This window comes from Onthophagus taurus, chromosome 7 (assembly GCF_036711975.1).
Source record: "Onthophagus taurus isolate NC chromosome 7, IU_Otau_3.0, whole genome shotgun sequence".
NCBI lineage: Eukaryota > Metazoa > Arthropoda > Insecta > Coleoptera > Scarabaeidae > Onthophagus > Onthophagus taurus.
Genome location: NC_091972.1, coordinates 9,442,054 through 9,463,525, shown reverse-complemented (window position 1 = coordinate 9,463,525; position 21,472 = coordinate 9,442,054). Strand labels below are relative to the sequence as shown.

At 33.4% G+C, this 21,472-nt stretch overlaps 1 protein-coding gene across 5 annotated transcripts in view; it reads left to right on the top strand.

Annotated features, from left to right (window-relative positions):
* The first annotated feature begins 2,225 nt into the window (after nt 1-2,225).
* Nucleotides 2,226-21,472, top strand: part of LOC111424491 (Na channel protein 60E) — a 61,796-nt gene continuing 42,549 nt past the window's right edge. For all 5 annotated transcript variants that reach the window (XM_023058042.2, XM_071197748.1, XM_023058041.2 and 2 more), the window contains exon 1: nt 2,226-2,801. In XM_023058042.2, the coding sequence (XP_022913810.1) occupies nt 2,391-2,801 (411 nt within the window). In that variant the 5' untranslated portion in view covers nt 2,226-2,390. The remainder of the gene's footprint in view (nt 2,802-21,472) is intronic.

Below are 21,472 nucleotides of genomic sequence, written 5' to 3'. Positions count from 1 at the left end.
GCGTACAAGTACAGTTTAGCGCATGATCGGAAGATAAGATAATAAAGAAATCTCCATGAAATTGTATCATTCAAAAATTTAAAAAACATAAAAGCGTGAATTTAAATGAACATAGTAAAATGTCTGAAGACGTTGTAATGTAGAGTGTCATTGATGATCTTTTTTGTTAAGAATATTAATGTAGAATTCTTCATAGAGATCCATCTCTTTGGACTTATTAATGTTCTTTATCAGTTTACATTATCGAACTTAATATTATGATTAAATTTATTGATATGTTTGTGGACTGCTGAGGTATTTGTGAAAATATGTTCCTTAAATCTAGTGTTAATATTATGTCCCGTTTGGCCGATGTAAGTTCTTTTTTGTAATTCGCGACGGTAATGAAAGCTATTACAGTACTCAAACGGGTGCTGTAATGACACTCTTTGCAGCATCCGATGCTGTAATGAGATTTTAGTAACATTTTATGGAATCAGTTCAAGTTGGTGACATTGGGTCATTAATTTTTCTGGTTGTCAATGTGGCAATGTTTGTCTTTAAACACGTTCTTATCATCGAATACAAGGTCCACAATAATGAGGACATTGAACTCAGCAATTTCTCTTATTTTGGGAGGTGTACATGAAACATTTTTATCAGGTGAATACGTTTTGTGTTTTGACAGTTTCTATTTGTCATTCAAATTTCTATTTTCAAGTGTTACGTTGTTACCAACTGCTACATACCTATTTCCCTACATTGTCAAAATTTATTTTATTTTTGAGAAAAAAAAAAGGATAAAAACGAGAATTACAAAAAAAAAACATAAAAACACGTTTCATAAGACTTAAAGCACTCATTCATTAAAAAACTCGTGGCTTCGCCACTCGTTTTTCAACTTGAATTCGTGCATTTCAAACGTGTCTTACGAAACTTGTTTTTTAATGTACTATTACAGTCCGGATAATCTATTCTGTAAACACCACTAAGTTCCTCGCTCTTAAATTCGTTTTTAATAGCACCATGGGTCTAATTATTTCCACATAGGCCCAGTGATACATTCGTGGTTTAAGACCACAGTTCTTTTGAAGGAGTCTGCGGCAGATCAGGTTAGCCATGATCGCCTTTTTCCTTATCTTGGCAATTTCAGATTAATTTACTATCTCGTTTTACCTCTAAATATTTGACCTCTCTTTTGAGGTTCATAGCACTACCTTCAATGGAATTAGAGTATTTCTAATTTCTTCGAATAGATGCTGAGCCTATTATTTCCGCACCAGGTGATAATATGTTGTAAGGCTTTTTGCATTAATTAGGTGAAACTTATGACTACCGTTACTTTTCTCCATAATCTAGGTATAGGTAGCTATAGCTTTAGCTGTAGGTGTTAATACTGTGTTAGTACTGGGTGTAGCTGTTCTATGCCTTTTGCAGAAAAATAGGCTAAATTCCATCTCATCCAGATTTTAAATTCTTCAAATTAGAAATAGTTCACCTTACTGAATGTGAATTTTTTCAGACAGGTGATATCTAAGACTTTGGAATCTGCGGCTGCATTAGGGGACACTTTTGGGACAGGGAAATCTGTGCTCAATAGGAGCTCCAATGATTCCTTAGCATCCTTAGTATATTGTCCATCTTTTTTGCATAGCTGGCCGAGATCAGTGTTGCCATCTTTTGCCAGGACCTTCTGTATGCGAGCACCTGTAGGTGTACCCTTAGCCAATTTCTATTTATGGAACGTGTGGATGTTATTTTATGTTATTTAGGTAATATCTATGGTTGAAACACTTTTAACATTACATAGTAAATTCAACTTATAATCAAGGAAAAGAAAAATAAATTATAATGATATACTTATTATGTAATAAAATTTAAAATTTATTTTTATTTAACGAAAGGTTATTTTGAGGTCACACAGTTATAAAACGAAATTGTCGCCTTTGATGTGGTCGCGAGTCGACAGCGGCTCGTAACAATTGTGGCGAAGGCGTCGGGAGTTGGACTGAGGGGTACAACGATCAGAATTGAATTCCGAGTTTGGAAAATAAGAAAACGCTTTTGAGAGGTTCTATTATAATAAAAGCTAAGAAAAATTATAAAATGGACATCGATCGCAGAATCGGCGGCGATACGCTGAGCCGCACACGGCAGCGACGCAACAAACTCCCGACGACGCCGTCGCCACCGACGCCGCCGCCGCCGCCAGGTCACGACATCCAGTTACCCGACGAACACGCGACATGACGGTTGTACGCGTTCGCGAAACCTTTTCGGCCATCGCGACCCTACCTCTAATCTTTATTTCAACACATTTCTAGAAATAACAATAAATAAAGTAATCTCTAAAATTAAAAAAATATATATATCTTCGAACCAAATCAAGAAAAAAAAATAGTTAAAACGTGATGGTTGGTGTTGACGAAGAGGAAGACGTTCGTGTTGGGGCGACCGGTTTAGGCCGTCCTCGAAGGCCGGTATCGTATCCACCGTGCGCGTCAGAAACTGCACCCCCAGAGGGTTTTGACCCTGGGGTAAAAAGAAATTCCGTTCCGGTAACCGCGCCCCCGGTTTCACCACCTTTGCTGCCACCGCCACCGCCGAGTGGTAGAGTTAAGGCGCAGGTGAAGCCCTTCACGAAGGAGTCATTGGAGAGGTTAGAGCGGAAAACCGTGCAACTGGTGCGCGAATACGGGTTTCAACCAAGGCGGAAATTGAGCGTTGAAGATGGATCTAGATTGCCGGCTAAATACGAACCATTTCCGCCGAAACTTTATGGTAGACCTTTGGAAGAAATTGATAATTTTATTTATGATGAGGTAAGTAATTATAACAAAATCATCAAAGTGTTAAATGTTGAATATATCTGCTTACATAAATACATATTTTCTTTAATTATGTAAAGAACATTTTAACTTTATGAAAGCCAAAGCCTTCCCTTTAAAGGGGTATTCAAACGTGTCTAATATGCTAAAAGAAAAATTTGTTTGTTTTATTTCCTGCCAAATTTAAGATGGTCGATAATTGCAGTAAAAGACTATATTGCTATTATAGTTTAAGTAAAAATAATATAATTGAAAACATCAACAAAAAAATATAAATTTAATTGAAATGACGTTAATTAATTAAGATATCTTTGTGGAAATATACGAAAGGTCAAGAAATAAAAGTCTTTGAGATAAAATGTTGTGAATTATTTAATTAAAAAACATTTTAAGACAGTAATTTAAAATTGTATAAAAAAAAATTCGTTTAAAACTCTATAAAGCTTACACTTTTTGGATGCAAATTTCAATTTAAATTCCTGAATTCTGAATCCAATTCAAATTAAGGTTCACAATTAATTTGTAGTAATAGTTTTCGTAGCACTGAACATTGGGCTGTAGTTTGGAGATCTTCGCCAAAGAGTGTAGAACGAATCTATTATAGAAATCTTCAAGAAATGCAGCACTTAATCATCATGACAGGCTTGTAAACATCTCGTGCCGCCCGTTCGTTGCCTCAGATTGGTCTAAATAGGTTTACATGCTTGAACGGGTTGCGCTTAACTCGGGTTAGAAATGTAAACAAAATGGGCCAACGCATTAGGAGAGGTATTAATTACAGTCGCTTTTTCGTTTTTGACTTTGTCTTAAAAACGATCTGCTGTTGTGTTTACTTTCTACAAGTTCTATCAATGTAAACATATTGTGTTTCAGCCAGTGTAAAATTTAGAGTTAGGCAAGGTGTTGTTTTTATACTGCACAGTTAGACCACTCAATACTTTACGCGGTAGCACAAATATAAGAATACTTCTATAGTATTAGTATCTGTGCTTGAGATGTTAGTGCTATATGTATAGTGAATCAGTAGGATCATCAACTTTAATACTTTTGAAATAACAAATAAAAAGATTTTGAGCAAGTCATCATTTCCAGATAAGGAAATAAGTTGTATGAACAAAAGACAACAAACTAAATTTGAACATATAATGGAATTAATTAAGAGATATGAGCAAAAGCATATCATACTGTTGTACCAAGAACTGAAAACTACTATAAAAGCTTTGCAGGACAAAAAAATATCATGCAAATCATGTTTGGTTCTTGCCTCTCCTGACCATTATGCCTAAATGGATTTTCCTGTCGGACAAACGTAATCTACCGAATCGGGTTAAGATATCACACAACCCGTATTTTGAATGGATAATCCAAGAACTTAATTGAAAATTGTTGTCATCGATATTTTCAGGGGTTCAAACTGTTTTATTATCCCATTTATTAGTCGTAGTACTTTTTAATGGTGTTTGATGAAACACATTCTTTTCGACATATATTGAAATGCTACGTTGCGTTTGCACGTTTTCGGGTTATAGGCAAAATTTTTAAAAGCATTGTCAACCAATGAATCATAAAATATACAATCAATTCAATTAATGTTCACTAGTTTAGGTCCTTTAATTACGGATATTTATTAATTTACAAATTGAATAGAAAATTAATCAACGTTCGGATTATTATTCAAACTGGAAATGTGACATTAAAGGAAATGTAATTATAAATTATCGGTGAATAAAAAAGAAATAAAACAGAAGGATATTAAAAAACGATAAATTTTTATTCCCCTGTTTTACTGTAATCAAAGAGATATTCCAATTCTCTTTTTTTCTGCAATTATACAGTGCATGGAAAAATTATGGACGATGTATATATTTTAATAATTAACACTATGAACAATTAAATTTTGTTTTAATGATTTCTTTTAATGATAAGAAACAAATCGCATACTGATAAGGTGAGATTAATTCGTTTTGATCGAATTGATCGAGTTTCTAATACAGGTGTAATGCCTTTGAGCTATTTGATATATTGAACAATACTGGATACCAATGAATCATTCAATAGGGGTGTGCATTTCTATACCTATTATATTCACAAATGGTTATTGTTTCAAATGTACTATTACTAGCGTCATACATTAACCATCAGTGAATTATTAAACTATATAATAGGTTCTTCAAAAGTTAAAAAATAATGAAAACATAAATTAAACATAAATATGTAGATATAAGAATTTTGAGGATAATTTTAGTTACGGTGAATTTTCTTTATGTTGGATTACTTGTTATAATCAAAAAAATTATTCTCACTTAAACGCATTTTTACATATTCCCCTTGACATTATGCCACAGGCAAGTGTAAATATTATCATGGTAGTAAAGCATACGGTATAAAGTAGCTTCTGCGCTTGCCCCATTATTCAGGATGATGATGAAGTGGTAAGCAACCATGCTTTTTTTATATAGGTGCTCCGTTTAACGTGAGGCAAACGAATTTCTATTTATAGCGTTCACATTGTGTTAGGTAGCAGAATAAAAAGGTATTCATAACCGGAAATTCGCCGTTAAATATGCCAAGCCGACTTGCTCACACAGTGAGAACATTAATTATGGCTTTCGGTCCAGAATAGTTGAAATAATGATTTAATTTATAATATGTTCCTTTTAACTTGAGACAAGCGAAATCTTTAAAACGTTACAGTTATTTGCAAGGTCATATATCAATTTTTAAAATATCTTCAATATTTTTGTTTGCAAAAACAAGCTCAAATGAAATACAGGGCCAATAAATAACTAAACATTATTGAAAAAAAAAAGAAAAAAACAAAGGAATAGTTGTTTATGACACTTATTCCCCTACAAAATATTTGAAAAGGTCAACCCGCTGCTGTCACCTGCCGAACCAGCAAGTAGTCCTTAAGTTTATGCCTGAAACGCTGCTCACTCCCCCAACTTAATTTCATTGGGATTGAATTATAAACACTGGACATAACATAAGAGCAGGATCTTTTAAAAATCTCTTGGCTGATACTGAGGATGACATACAGTGGTTAACACAGGCATTTAACATTGCAGCTGAGGAAGTGGATACTGAGGAAGTTAATAGTGAGCAAGGATTGCGAAATCAGATACAAACGCCCAATTATGTATAGAAAATATTGGAAACAACTTGGAACACTTGCTTTGATGTCATTTTAAAATCTAATATATATTCTTGATTTGAAAGTAAATTTCATCGATACCTAGGAAACTACAAAACTTTTGCTACAATTTTTTTCCACCTATTACTCATTATTTGTCATGAGGAATAAATCCACAAGTTTATGCGTATATGTTGAGAATCGCCCTGTATACAATCATATTAGGTTATAAATTTTCTCTAAAATCTCTAAATTTTATTAAAAGTAGAGCGTTGAATACATAACGTTTCGCACAACTGTGCAAGGAATGTGTTCACTCCTATTACATACAAATGTAAGGTGGTCGATTTTGGGAGCAACGCATCGAAGTGAATATAAAAATAATGTTCAGCTTTATAACATAGGTATTACATTTTGATACATTACACCAGATATAACACTTTTTTGCTTTGCCCCCGATAAAAGCTTATCCGCGGCTTTATATTTCCATAGTTTCCAACAAAAAAAATATAATTTTGGTCATCAAAATTGAAAAATACATATTTTTAGCAACCAAATAAACACCGAGTATTTAGCCCGAAAAAAATGTATGTTATGTAAATCAATTTCTAAATTCACGATATTTTTATACAGTTGAAAAATATTCAACCTATTTGTATACAGATAATGTTTTGAAATACCTCTCAATTTGTATACTATTTTAATGAGAGTAATCCATAAGATACGTATTTTGGGTAATATAACGAAAAATCGTTTACACACAAATAATTACTCACACGTTGCGAAATTTGTAGACTGATTTAGGAATTTTTTTAATCCTTACTCTTTTTGTTGCATAAAAATCCATTAGCACATTTAACGACCGATATTTAACCTGCTATTTTATTTTTAATATTCTTTTCATAGACTTTAATAGACTCAGACGAAAGTCGTATTTTTTTTTCTGTTCAGTAACTATCAAACAATTCCTTCCCAATGTTTAGGTCATAAAATATATACGATCTGGTTATAAGTCATTTCGTACGGTCGTAAATATCTCCCTTATACCCACGAACATTTTTTCCACCAAAATTTTCGTTTCAAAATAACACATCGTGTTAATGTTAAATATGCTTTATAAAATTGATTTCTTTGCGACAAAACATCGGTGCTACCACACGTATAATAAACGAAGTTGACTTACTGTCTATCTCTAGTATGGAAAACGGTGTACTGTATTAAATTTGATAAATGCCAGAAACAATGGGTAGAACAACCGACGACTGGTGTCTCATTATTCTATGGCTTTGATGTGATACTCGCCTTTTGTTGGTATTTGGAACGCGAATATGAATTGTATTCCGAGAAATCTACCCGGAACATGTATAATCCAAATCCTATCAATGATTATTTACACAAAATCTGTTTTACATGCGATTTTTGCTTTTTAGCTTAAATGTAAATGTGAATTCATTTTAAAATCCAATTTTAACTTCAATTTGAATGTTAATTTCCTTTCTTTATACCTATATAACTATAGTTGTAAATTCAGGTAACATACAATTTAATTCTCCTAGTGTTAGTTTCACAAGAATCATAATATAGGAAAACTAGTTCGTATTCGAACAATTACCACAAAACTTCCTGAAGCTTACACCGTAAAGTTTCTCTCTTTCTCTCCATAAAAGGGATTTTCGTCGGCATACGAATCGAATTTAGTTTGAAGTTGGTTGGCCATGGCCCCTCATAGTATACTAGTTAAAACAAGTATGCAAATCACCGTCACCACTATCGAGCGTCGAAAACTTCCACAAACCCAAACCTCGAAAGCAGCAAGCAGGGCACTTTACGTGCTTACGACTAATTCGTCAAACCGGACGTGAAAAGTTAACCCCTTCTTTTACCCGCTGGATTTCCTTCCATTCTATTCTCGGTTGGCTACGTTAATCGTTAATTAAAGGGTACTATTAATAATAGCTTTCTTTACCTATCTTTATTCTTAGCTTAAACGTTTTTTATTCAAAGAAAGAATTGATTAAAAACACTTGTAATAAAACGGCAACAAAAAATGACAATAAAATGTTTCAACATGGTCAAATAAAGGGGTTTTAAAATGGTTTTCGAATACTCGTAACTCTAAAACCTTTACCTGATGTTTAATGGATAACCGTTATTGTTACGGTCAAAATGGCATGGTTTGTCGGATACCAAAACCGACGATCATTACGGTTGAACCGCAATGACGTTGAAATTATGCTCGGTTTATAATCGTGACCGATGAAAACGAGGCTGTTAAACGAAGGCTTTTAAAAACAGGGACGGGTTTTAAATGGCGCTTTTCAAATCTTTCACGTTCTTTTTTATACCACTCAGTAAATGGTTATTTGTACATCAAGACCACAAAATAAATGGAAAAGTAAATCGAGTATAAAGTTGGATTTCAATATAAACTTAGAAACATTAATTTGTAAATTAAAATAATCTTTTATTTATGTGCTAAAAAGAGACTTGTAGTGTCTGAGCTAGATGTAGCAAATTTCTCAGTTTTCTTCCAATAATTTCCTAAACAAACACAATGGGCGAAAAATCGACGAAATTTTGCAAATTGGGTATTATACTGATGATGCAAGAGTGGGTCTTCCAACTGTTGCAGGAATGGAAGGTTATGTTATGTTACAGTTGTACCACCTCACCCACATATCACCGGGTGTACATTCTGGTTGGGTTGAATACCAAACGAGATTTAATTCCGTGAATGGTTTAGTGCCATATTGAAACCGCGAGTAACGGTTTCAATGCAGCCGTTAGTGGTAACAGGCGATGTGGCCAATAGGATTACACCCCAAAAGCTCCCGAAACCATCTTACCTAGTTATTGTTAGAAATTGATCTGCTGCTTAAGAATCGGACTTAAATGTTAAACTTGCAGAATTTCATCATCTATTTAATAAACTTCCTTACGAAGAGCACTCTCAAAAGAAGGAGGAATTGTCACAGGGACGAGGTAAATCGTAAATTCGTGCAATAATTGGTAGGAAGGTATTAAAGTAGGAGTAGAAATTGTTGTTTGTATAGAATGTGAACGATATAGTTCTTGATAAAAATGTGGTTGTGGTACATGTGATGATGTTGATAACCTGGTTGATTGGCAAAAGCTTTTCTTCTGGAATCATAGCGTTAAAATTAATATTTCTTCTTTCGACTTCATTGTTGCAAATATTTTGGCGCCCACTTCAATTTGCAGCTTTTACCGTTTCAGCCATGCAATCAAAATAACTTTTATCAAGTTTGAAGTAGCCGGTGGCTTTTGCCCATTCTATTTTCCATTCAAGTAAGTTTGAAGTACTTCTGCTATTGATATTCTGCTTTTCTTTGGTTTCACGGTAAGAAAAAATCACGTCTGGTTGTAGATATCTACGATAACCTGGGAATAGGAAAATAATCATCTAGATGGCTGTTTTCTACATTAGCATGAATATCCTGCGTTTCAGCCTGCCCCTGCCATTTTGAGTTCGATGCATTACCCAAAGGCTCATAGTTACTAATTTATTTGTGAGTTTGATTGTCAAATCGCTGCTTCTTTATTTCTTCCTCACTCGCCACTTTTACTTTCCCATTATCCTTCTTCTATGACCAAAATGTATTAAAAAAAGCAGGTACCAACATGCTTCACACGTTAGAAGAGAAAGTAATCTTACATTTATAAGATATTGTACTTGAAAAACTGATTTTTTATTGCTGATCAAAGCTCTAACATCAAAAAAAGCGTTGAAACAGTCTTCGCGTATTATTTGTATTGTTCATGTTCTGAACCTCACTTTAACAAACACTTTAAAAAAACAGTCGTACTAGAAGAAGTAGCCACTCGTGTTTTAACTGTCAGAAGTTAGACACGACAGTAAGACAAGAGTGCGTTTCACGTTTTTACCCATTTACTGTTTGAGGTAGATAATATCATTTCATTTAACATGCACATTTTGAAAAAAAGCTAATTCCAGTAATAGGATGAAGAAACTACTACTGATGACCAAATGATTATTCGTCATTGTTTGGGTAATGTTTTTGACATAAAATTTTAACCATATTGTTTATAAAGTAGCTGCATTCTTATGGCCCGAAAATAAACAACTATTGTTCCTAGAAGATATATACTCTTGTAAAGGATGAGCTAAACTGTCTTCTTGAATGAAAGCTCATTTGCCACAATATATACTCTTTGTGATATAGCGCTTTATGCTAATACGTCAAACTGCAGTGATGCTGAAGATGACTTGATGTTTTGTAATTAATATAAAGTACAAGATATCTGCATAAAAATGCTAATACTGTTCAGAAAAAAAGCTTTTTAATGATAAGAATAAAATTTAGATTATTGGATTAAAGTGGTGCTTAGAAATTTCAACGTGGCACATGGCTAAACGCACATACAACGTGGCTAAACAAGAATCAAACATAACGATAATTGCAATTTTGGTAGTAATATTAAAACAAAGCTTTAAGCTTAATTTACATGAACACTACGAAATAGAAAAATTTAAACGCAACAACTCAACTTGAATGCCTTAATGCTTAGGTTCATTGCGCTAAAATCCCCCTTTATAAATATTTAATCTTTCCTATTCCCAAAAATGCAGAGGATTACTGCACCTGGACCATATTCACTTTTTCACACTTTTATGTCCCTGCGGCTAAATTCCTAGTTTTTGAAATTTTTATAACATTTTTGTAGACCTCTATTTATAAATTTGAAATAAATGCTTTCATTTAATTTGTGCTTCTTCACGTTGTATAATTTGTATATGCCTTACCATAATTTTCATAAAATGTAAATTTTCGCGTAATATCACTCTGTATATTTAATTAAAAACAATTTTCCAGTTGTTGTTGTGTAATTAGTTGAAAATGTGAAAGTTTAAAAATGCCGCTTTGTATTAATATTAACACGTCATAAATTATTCTCTATGTGAATATAACATGAAAATACTAAAACGCTACTAACACAATGGTGTTCAGTCTTTAGTCTATTTTTATTTTTTTCACGGTTAATCCACCAACATTTATGTTTTAGTATCCATAAAAATGCCTCACATCCGGTTTTAAACGACTCTTGATGTAATGACGTAGTTTCTGATCATTGTTTACATTCATAAAATTAACAAACCTCTTGAAACGGGTACTGAAATTCTCCTCATAGTAGATCTTTCCGGTTCAAGCTCATGAAATTATCCCCTCCTTTGGTTCTTGTCTATAGTTACATGGAATCCTCTCGAAGCGTGTACTCTATACCCTCTCTACCGTACAAAACCGATGTGGATCTATCGGATACCATCCAATACAAGAGGTTTAGGCTTTTGTACACACCCATTCCTTTGTATTATCCGCTTGGAAGACTCCACTACGAGAAGTTATTGACGATGATGTGTTTTTTGGTGGATGCGCCGGTTTTTCACCACTTATTTCATGTTTTGTTTAATCTAACACTTAACTACATTTATATTTGAATACTTCAAAGTACTGTATTTTCGAGGAAAGCAATAGTAAATAAATCCTGAAATATGAAAGTCTGGAATAAACACTGAAATAAGAAACGTTTTCTCATTCCCATTTTGAAATTGATAAAATATTTCAATGTTAGAGACGTATATAGTGTAGGTGTATTCGCATAAAAAGAAATGCAATGACAGCCAACGATGAGAAGAGATAGAATAATGAATGCCAAAGGTTAGTGGAATTCAGATATATTGACATGATGAATTTTATAGTACTAATATATATGTTATCAAACCTTTTCCCAACTTTGTCACTTAAACTATAATCTGTTTTTTATTTAAATCAATTGTCATTGCCAAATTTTTATAAAAAAACGGTCTGTACCACCCTAGATACCATGTTCTATGGTCATGCTTTATAATATTTTCCACTAAATAATAAGTAAGGTTGTTTATATTCTAAACGAAGTTGTCACTGATTGTCACTTTAAAGACGAAGCCACTAATCTCTCGTCACTTGGCTAATATCTACGTTTTGAAATTAAAACTCGTGAGCAATATATTAAGATAACATAATTAAGTGCTATAATTAAAATTTGAATATTGTTTAAAAATCAGAATTACTGGAAGAATCTGAGACTTCCGCTAGTTAGATGATGACAGGAGGTAAATCAATTATTAATGAATTTCCCATTAATGTTGTCCAATCTTTTTTAATTAGTTCTTCACAGTGGCGAACACTATTTGCCCACATCTCCGGAGTGTAATGACCAAGAGCTTTTTGCCAAGTCTCCTTGACACGACAGATTAATTAATTCATCACGTAAAGCTTTATCACATATATATTTTAAATTCGTATTTGGTGTCTCCGTCTGTACTTCTTCACAATACCTAATTATAGAGTTCTTTTCGCGTTTAGACAGTTGACATCCCGTTCCCCCTGTCTTAACATTTTTATGGTAGATTTAGCAGCAAAAAAATTATATGAAAATTGTTTTTTAATCAAGCTTAACAAATTTGATAGACAGTGGTGGCACACAATTAAAGTAAAAGTCACGACATGCGCTTTTACTTTCAATACCAACTTGACGACACTTTGACAATTGATTTAAATAAAAAACAGATTATAGTTTCTGAAAGTTTCTGGATAACAAAATTATTAATTAAAAATGTTACCAGATGTGCTATTTCATCAAAAACTTATTTTATTAAACGTTATTTATGTTAACCAACTCGCCTACAAATTCCATTTGGTGTATGTTTCGCCTCTACTCCATTTTCTTGAAAACCACTTCACTTAAGCACGTTAACCTCTCCATTATGTATATAACAGTTGGCATCCGGCCTACGAAATCCATCGTTACCCAAGAAAATCCCCCCAAACCGGTTTCTCGGTCATAAGTCATCCGGAGGCACCTTCAGGGTCGTTAACAATTCACGCCTTTCTTAATTATTCAAACCTACGTGCGCTGTGGCTCCACGGTCCGTTTGGCATTTTAACACAACGCCTTCTCCTTTCACAACGGCCACAAAGTTCCCGTCTCAACTGTGCGAATAAACGTTTTCGGAAATTCTCCGGGAATTTCCGCAACAACACCACAGAACACTGCGTTCCACGACTGCAAAGGTGTTTACAAGCTGCTTTTGGGAATTACTTCTGGGGTTAAAGTGATGACAGGAGGATGTTATTTATGAATGGTGGTGTAAGTAACGGTATTGTATTTGACATTTTTGGTGAGATTAAAATGATGTGATGTTAAAAATGCGTACGTTAGGGTATTGATCGTAGAATTGTTTTCAAACGGTAGAATTCAGGAGGGTAAGTTGTGACTAAAGCGGATCCCGGAACAAGGTAAACAAGTGTTAAAGGTGTTTGTTTACCTACACGGTTTGTTCCATAGGGTTTACCATCGATCCTATCTCCAAGTTTATTTAACATAATCTGCTTATTAAGTAAATTGAATTTTTTTTCTTAGTCACCAAGAATTCTCAAAGATAAGCTTTTTCCATAATGAAGCAACTTGTATTTACAAAAGATGCTGAAAGTAATGTTATTCGTCGATTTGCATATTTTCTAAGAGATTTGAAAGAATAGGGATATGAACAAACTAAAAGGAAAACGTAGGTTTATGGAAAGGATCCAAGTTTTGAGTCTCCCGTCTGATTAAAATGTTGCAATTGGCCAGGAAGCGTGTAGTCGGTGAATAAAAGATGCTTCCTCTAGTACGCCACTGACGCCACCCGTGTATACCCGGACTACTGAGCCCATATTACCGGAAATAATTCAAAACAACGCCGAATGAAGCGACGGGGATGAAAATCGATGTGAACCTCTATATCTATACATAAAATATACTTTCAAATTTAACAAGAAAAAAATACGCTAAGATAAATGTTTCATTACAAATTTTAATTAAATATGATATTTTCGCAATGCACCAAAATTTTCTAGCAGCCACGATTACCAAGCCGTTGAAGCTAGAGTTCGCAGCAATGCGGTTGGTTTTCCAACTAAAATGACATCCACCATGGTTTAAATTAATACCCCTCTGTTGATCGTTACCCGCCGCACGAACAACGAACAACCGCGTATTTATTCGCCACGTTTCCCCCATTATTTATAACGTTACTACGCCAACTGCATTACAAAAGTAGTACCTAACCATGAATATTACGATTGGTCCTACATAATATGCAAATATTAAAGTTCGTCATTGGGAACGAATACGATAACACCACTAGTAATACTTAAAGCAAATCGAGGAAATTGTTGCAGGTGGTGTAAGTAAATTAGGTAACTTGATATCTTCACAGTTAGGGATAAGGTACGGAAGTTGGGAAAGTTATACCGTGTCGAACAAGAACAGGAAATTAAGTTTTGAGATATGTAGTTTAAGATTTTTAACCGTTATGACTTGATAAATATCATAAAATATGGAGCAACAATTTGGATTCTAATTTAACTCATACAAAGTAAGTAATTACTTATTTTCTATCTATGCAAAAAATTAAGTCTATAACAGCGATATGTCAATAAGGATATTTTGACCTTATCGAAAATTAAAAACAATATAGAGCACAAAACTCAAATAATCTTTATTGAATTTCTTATGAGATTATTTGGAGGATTAAATTGGGATCTTATTTGAAAGAGCAACCTACTCTTTGAAATAAAGACAGCCATGATAATTTGCTGGATGGTTGGGTTGGAATACTAAGGAACTACATTTTAAGTTTTTATTTTGTAATTTTATTCAAAGTTGTAAATTAAATTGAAAGCTGTAATTGCTAGAAATACCAATGTCAACTTAAAACCACAACATATTACAGCGTCTTGAACATACAACGGAGAATATATAGCCTGGCTCATTTAAGCCGAAGTCGCTTGGGGCCGAGGCGCTACAATTAATGCTATATCAACCTAAAACTGCTTAACACATATTGCTACATCTTGATTAAATATAGGATGGAGAATGTGAGATACATATAACTTGTTGGATATCACTCCAAAAGTGGTCTATACGTTTCTTCAACTAAACTTAAGACGATATCGTTTAATTAAGCAGAGGTATGGCTGCGTTATAACAAAAATACCATAGCAACCCAAAACTGGTCAATTAGTTATTGTGTTTATTGCAAATATCAAATTTATTTAGTACTATTATTGTTTTATTAAAGCAACATCATCTTGGCCAATATTTATTAGATTTATCATAGCTTAGTTCTTCTGGCACACATTTTTTCTACTTATTTCGTACAATTTTCTTTGGTTTCCTGCCGCATCTTATATTTTCTGGTGCAGTATCAATTAGACTATTTTCAACTACAAGACGAAACATTTCATATTATGATGCCACTTTTTCATTGTGGCTTGAATTAAAAACATAATTTAGTTACTAAATTTTTATGGAACTTCTATATTTCAGTTTTTGAGATGATTAGATCGCCATAAAAATAGGCATTTTCAGCAAACGGATGTTAAGTTCCAGAACCAACTGCCAAAAGTAAAATATAAAGTCTCCTTTAAATGGCGTAGAAGTTATACAAGTGTGGGAATACTATGTTGGCCAAACCCAATGCGTAAAGTTCAATTTCGTCCTTGTAAGCGCGCATAATGATTTATCACTGAATTTTTACTTATAAGCAAATAACTTAAAAATTTTAAATTAAATTTTAAAATCTTAAAAATCTACTTCAAAAGTAAACCCCCTTGTATAATTTGAAATTGGTTGACGTATCGTTATAAGCCAAAATACGTAAATATCTATTTTTTATTAACCCAAATTATTTGACATAAAAAATTATTAATAACAACTTTTAAAGGATGCTTATGATTAGATTTTTCCACGGACAGATCAGATTCTTATTGTCAACAATTTCGATGGCTTCGACATTAACGTGATGAAGTACCCTGACTAATAGTGTTCATTTCCATGTCCCTATTTAGGTCAGTATTTCTGCAATATTAAAGAGCACTGATAATGCTCCTTTACACTTAGTTTTGGTATCGTTGGATTACTTCTAAAGTGAGAATTTCTTTTTTTTTATATGTTTTGTCCAATACAGTTTAGCATTTAGTGTTATACATATGGTACTTGGATGTTGTAGATATGCAGATGTAGATTTATTTAATAAGACTCATTTAATTTGGTTCTCCATGGCTTGGTTCAGTTGCTTATTTTGTTAACTAATGCAAATTTATTGCTGCTTCTTTGTGATGTTAATCCACAGCCATTATAGCAGTATCGTAGGAAATGTGACTAGTATATAGAAAGTAAAGGACTGGTCTTAGTACATTACCTTGTGGTACTCTTGCTTTAATTTGCTAAAAGTTAAGAAAAAACGTTTTCCTGATTAACCCTGAAGGCTTGATCTGAAATATAAGACTTCAGCAATTGTGAAAACTGACTGTGTAAGAGCTTGTTTAATTATAATCAAATGCTTGAGCTATATCTAAGAATATAAAAGAATAAATTTTTCTTCCAGCGATTCCCGAACATCCAATAGTTTTTAAATTATAGGGAGTAAAGATTAGCCTGTAGGATGGAATTTCATTTTGTGGTTTTTCAGGTTTAAGAATCATAATCAGTTCAGAATTTTGATCCAAAAGATGCATTAATAAGATAGACATGTTTTACAATTTTTTAAACTTTCTCTTGTAATTAACTTGTTGATTTCATCTTCCTCCTAGGTAAGATTCTCGAAATCGGGCTTTGAGATATTCGTTTGACAATCATTTGCTCAGGCAGTTATACCTTCGATTCTTGAAGTAATATCTGTACTATTAGCCTATGCAGATTGTTGGATAGCCGTAATAAATAATTCCACTTCATTATTTAGCAGTACTTCATTTCTTAGAAGAAAAGCGTATTTTTGAAAACAAGTATTTGCGATCAAACAAAATGCGAAAAGGGATATTCAAAGCATAAAACCTCTACTTCAGCTTACTTTTTTCGATACTTGGAATAGGAGTTTTTTGTTATTAAACGCCTCAATCAAATGATTGATTTTAACTCCAAATTGTTAAAAACTTTACATTTAAGTTTCAAATCGTAGTAAATGTTTTTAAATCGATCGTTAATATCGCAATCAATCCTCATTTTTATATATTTTACCTTATAATATAATAATTTTAAACGATCCCACATTACCTTTTGAATTATTAGGTATACTACAAACCATCGTATTGATTAAAATAATTATTGTCTTGAATAATTCCACTACAATATCTCTATTTATGAGTTTATTACCATCGTCCACCATTATACACCATTATTACAATTCTAGTTTTGTGTTTTTCGTCGTGAAATTACCTTTTATTAATAATTTCATTACGTTTATTTAAAAAATTTATAAATCGATTTCTATCAAACTTATAACCTTTCCAACCAACTCTATAACCTTTATCATAAACATTAAATCGGACCTGATTTTACTCGGTATAGGTACCCTGAATAATTCAGTTCGTACCCCGAAGAAGGATTCACCAAGAAGTAGTTTCTTGACATGAACGTGTTTGGAAGGATTTTTTTGTATACTTTTTTTAAATGTATTTGTGATGGAATAGTTTATGTGGTGTAGTAATCTTTTATGTGGCAGGAATTTACAACTATTCCGTTGAGATATAGCTGGATTTAAACAGGATTAAAAGTTCGTTTCAACGTTTACATCTTAATTTTCATTTCGCATGTAAAACCCGGTTTCAATCAACTAATGTAAAACTAAAACATAACCGTTAACATCAATTTTAAGATCGTTTTTGAAGTTTAGGCTTCTATGTAACATCAAATTAAGAAGGAAATAAGCTAACTTTATTTTTTTATTTCTGATGATCAATTCACATGCAATTTTCGCTTTAGAACACCATTAATCATAATTTCCATGTAAAACCACTCCGATTTAATTTTTAAATCCTAACTAATTGCAAGTATTTTCCATCAATTTATTTTTATAATTAAAAATAAAAGTGAAACACCTTCATATTAAATTCAAATACACAATAAACGTTTTTATGTATAACTATTTCACTGAGCCGATTTGTTTTTATTTGTGAAAATTAGAGGTAGGCGATTTTCTGTGTGTGTGGGACACTATTGTGGGAGGTACAAAGGGTTGACTCTGTCGCAGGGCACCGCACTAATCAGGGGTCGACATCAGCGTCACGCGAAACGTCGCGACTCCGAGCCGCATTGCAGACCAACACCTGCGACGGCCCCCCTGGTCAATTCTAAACCATTCATTTTCTCTCCCCCCAAAATAAAACCAATAAAATTATTACAGTAGAAGAGAAAATTAACAACCCTAAACCACAAGTTCATTTATTTTCTGTTTTAAAGAAAAGCGGAAATAAAAAAAGATATTTCAACTCGATAAAAAAAGTTCAGAAACAAATTAAAAGTTTGTGTGTTCATAAATTTTCAGTTCAAGTACTTTTTGGAATCGTCCGTTTTACACACTTTGTGAATACGGCGAGGTTTGACATTATCCATTAGCGTGTTCGAACCTGCTGTTACCAGAGCGCTTCCCCGACGGCTACGATGGCATTTTGCAGGAAATTACTGAGGCTTATTTATGAGAACGGGGTGCGTCGCGTTTGTCTCGACCGTTACCGTTTCAAAACGAGTGTTTTTGATGGCTTCTTTTAAAACATAACGAGGAGATTGTCAAAATTTTATTACAACCAAAGAGAACACCCTTTTTGCCATCAGAATTAATAAAAACGAAAAATAATGCATTTCAGTAAACGTAAAAGCTAAGCCAGGAAAATCTTTGTCTAAAGTCGTGATAGAAAACTAAACGAAAACCAAAATAAACCAAAATATGTCAAATAATTGCATCATACAGGGAGAGAGGGGTTCTGTCTAATCGGAAAAAATGGTGCTGGTGTGTGTTCCAGACTAGACGTCGCGCCTTTATTTCTTTATGTAGATAAAACGCTTGCTCCCGCGATTTTACGTCAGAAATAATAATAATAATAATAATAAATGTCTTTATTCTCCAACATAACGTATTACACAACAAATACATATTAATGCTAGTTGCAGTACAGTTATGTATTTGCAGAACCTCAACGGGCGGTTCTGATGAATGTCCCGTAAGACATTCCCTGCTTTTAAACCGAACCCTTAAATCATGTTAAAATACAAGCAATTTGAATGCCTATTCTACCTATCCTAACAATCCACAAACAAACTAAAGCATAATAAAAACAAAAAAAAACTGAAATTAAACATTTGACCGAACGATAAGAAAGAAAAGTCACTATCACCTCGCATTGTTGTTAAAAATATATCTGTATAGGACACCCTTAAACCTTTCAATATTTTTATTCTTAACATCTTGAGGGAGAGAGTTGTACATGGAATATATATTATACGTAAACGATCTCCTAAATAAAGTTGTATTATGGGAAGGCAATGTGATGAGATTTTTTCTACGAATATTAATACTATGAATGTACTATCTGTGAAAACTACTACTCTATGAAACAATGTTAAGGACTGCAAAACGAAACGATCACGGGTGCTAAACCATTTCAATTCCTTCAATTTATGGGAAATATGGTCAAATTTTCGTATATTAAAAATAAATCGCAAGCAAGCGTTCTGCTCCCTTTACACCCTACCAATATCAACCGCTTCAAGACATGGCCCGTAAACCGGACTACAGTAGTTAAACAACGAAAGTACCACAGCCTCACATAGAGTTGTTTTCAATTTGACACCAAAAATATCTTTAAAATAGTACAACAATTTTTAATTTTGATAAGCTATACCAATTATTTTAGAAATATAATTGCGGTATCTGAAAGAATTGCTTGTTTTTGGCCTGCGACACAATCGGGATACTCATGCCACCAAGTGTAATATCAACATTTTGACTCACAGATTCTATTACTCTATCTTTACCAAACACCAAAACCAAACTTTTCTGGATTCAAAATTAATGAATGCTTTGTTGCGTAATCTGACAGACGAAGCAGATCCTCGTTAATACTAGCTACTGCTGTGCCTAACTGGTCTCTAGGAAAACTAAAGGATACTTGAGTATCATCGACGTATTGGTGAACATCAGAAAATTTAAAACGCTTGGGTAGCAAGAACGTATCGATATAAAAAAAGTAATGGTTCTAATACGGAACCCTGGGGAACACCCCTTGTCACATCTGAAAAATCAGAATACTCACCATTCAACTTCACACATTGTCTAGAATTGGTTAAGTAGCAATACATCATCTCAATAAACGACTCATCACAACCAACATCTCGAAGAACTACCAACAATACACGATGGTTGACAGTATCAAACGCTTTGCTAAAGTCCAAAAGAACCAATATGCTGAGATCATTGTCATCTTTTGCTCTTATAAGGTCATCCGTAACATGTAATAAAGCAGTTGTACAGCTTCGGCCAGGGATGAACCCTGATTGACAATCAGGCAGAATATTATTAAGGTTAATAATCTTTTCCAATATTTTACTGAGAGCAGGTAGTAGACTTATAGGACGCAGATCTTTATAAGCTGTTGGCGAAGAATTTTTTGGTAATTAAACTCTATGCAACTGTTCATTATATGTGTGATGTAAGGAAGTATACAAGAAAGTGTCATCCCAATTATGTCAATGGAAATGCCATCCGACCCAACAGATTTGCTTTTTATACTTAGTATTATTTTTCGTACCGTGTCTTCATCAACGAATGCCAGCCTAAAGTTCATACCCATATTGTCAAATACGGTATTATTGTAATTATCAATAAGTTCATCTTCACCATTGTCATCATTATTTATGATGGGGACACCATCAAGAAAAGCAGCATTAATTTCAGAAGTATTCATTAATGTGATTGGTATATGCCTTTTATTATTTCACACAGCATTAATAGATGGAATGGCACTCCACAATTTACCACCACTGGTCTGAGACTGCAGATATTCAAAATAGGCTTTCTTTGCATTACGTAACGCAAGTGTTGTATAATTCCTTAATTGTTTGTAATAATCCCAATGAGCAGCTCGCCTTAGCTTTATTTCTCAAATTCTGTAATAATCTGATATTATCTTCTGTGAAGGTTCCATTCCTACATGTCAAATGATTTACTTGCATCATTTGAGAAAAGTTGAAAGTTGCGAGAGAAATCTTCTATCCAAAGAGTTAATGTACGACAGCTTTTTTGTTTGTTAGCATGGATGGTGTTCCACTCCCTATTAAAATAAAAATATAGTTGGGGATCCATTTAGCTAATCATTTAAAGTGGGGAAAGGATATCTGGATTAAAAAGCTCCTACTGGGACTCATCCATAGAAGAATGTATTGGTTTATGGGAAAAAAATCATACCTCACTACTGAAAATAAAGTGAATTAAAACTTTACATAACTCTACCCTGAAGCCTATATTCAACATATCTACCGGTGTATATCGAGGAATACAGGAAAAACCGGGGAGATAGAAAAAAAACTGCCTGAAAATTTATATCATCCGCAAAAATACCAAAAATCAACACTTTTCATTTGTAGTAAACGCTGTGTAAATAGCCCAATTTGAACCGCGCCTTCGTTCATCGAT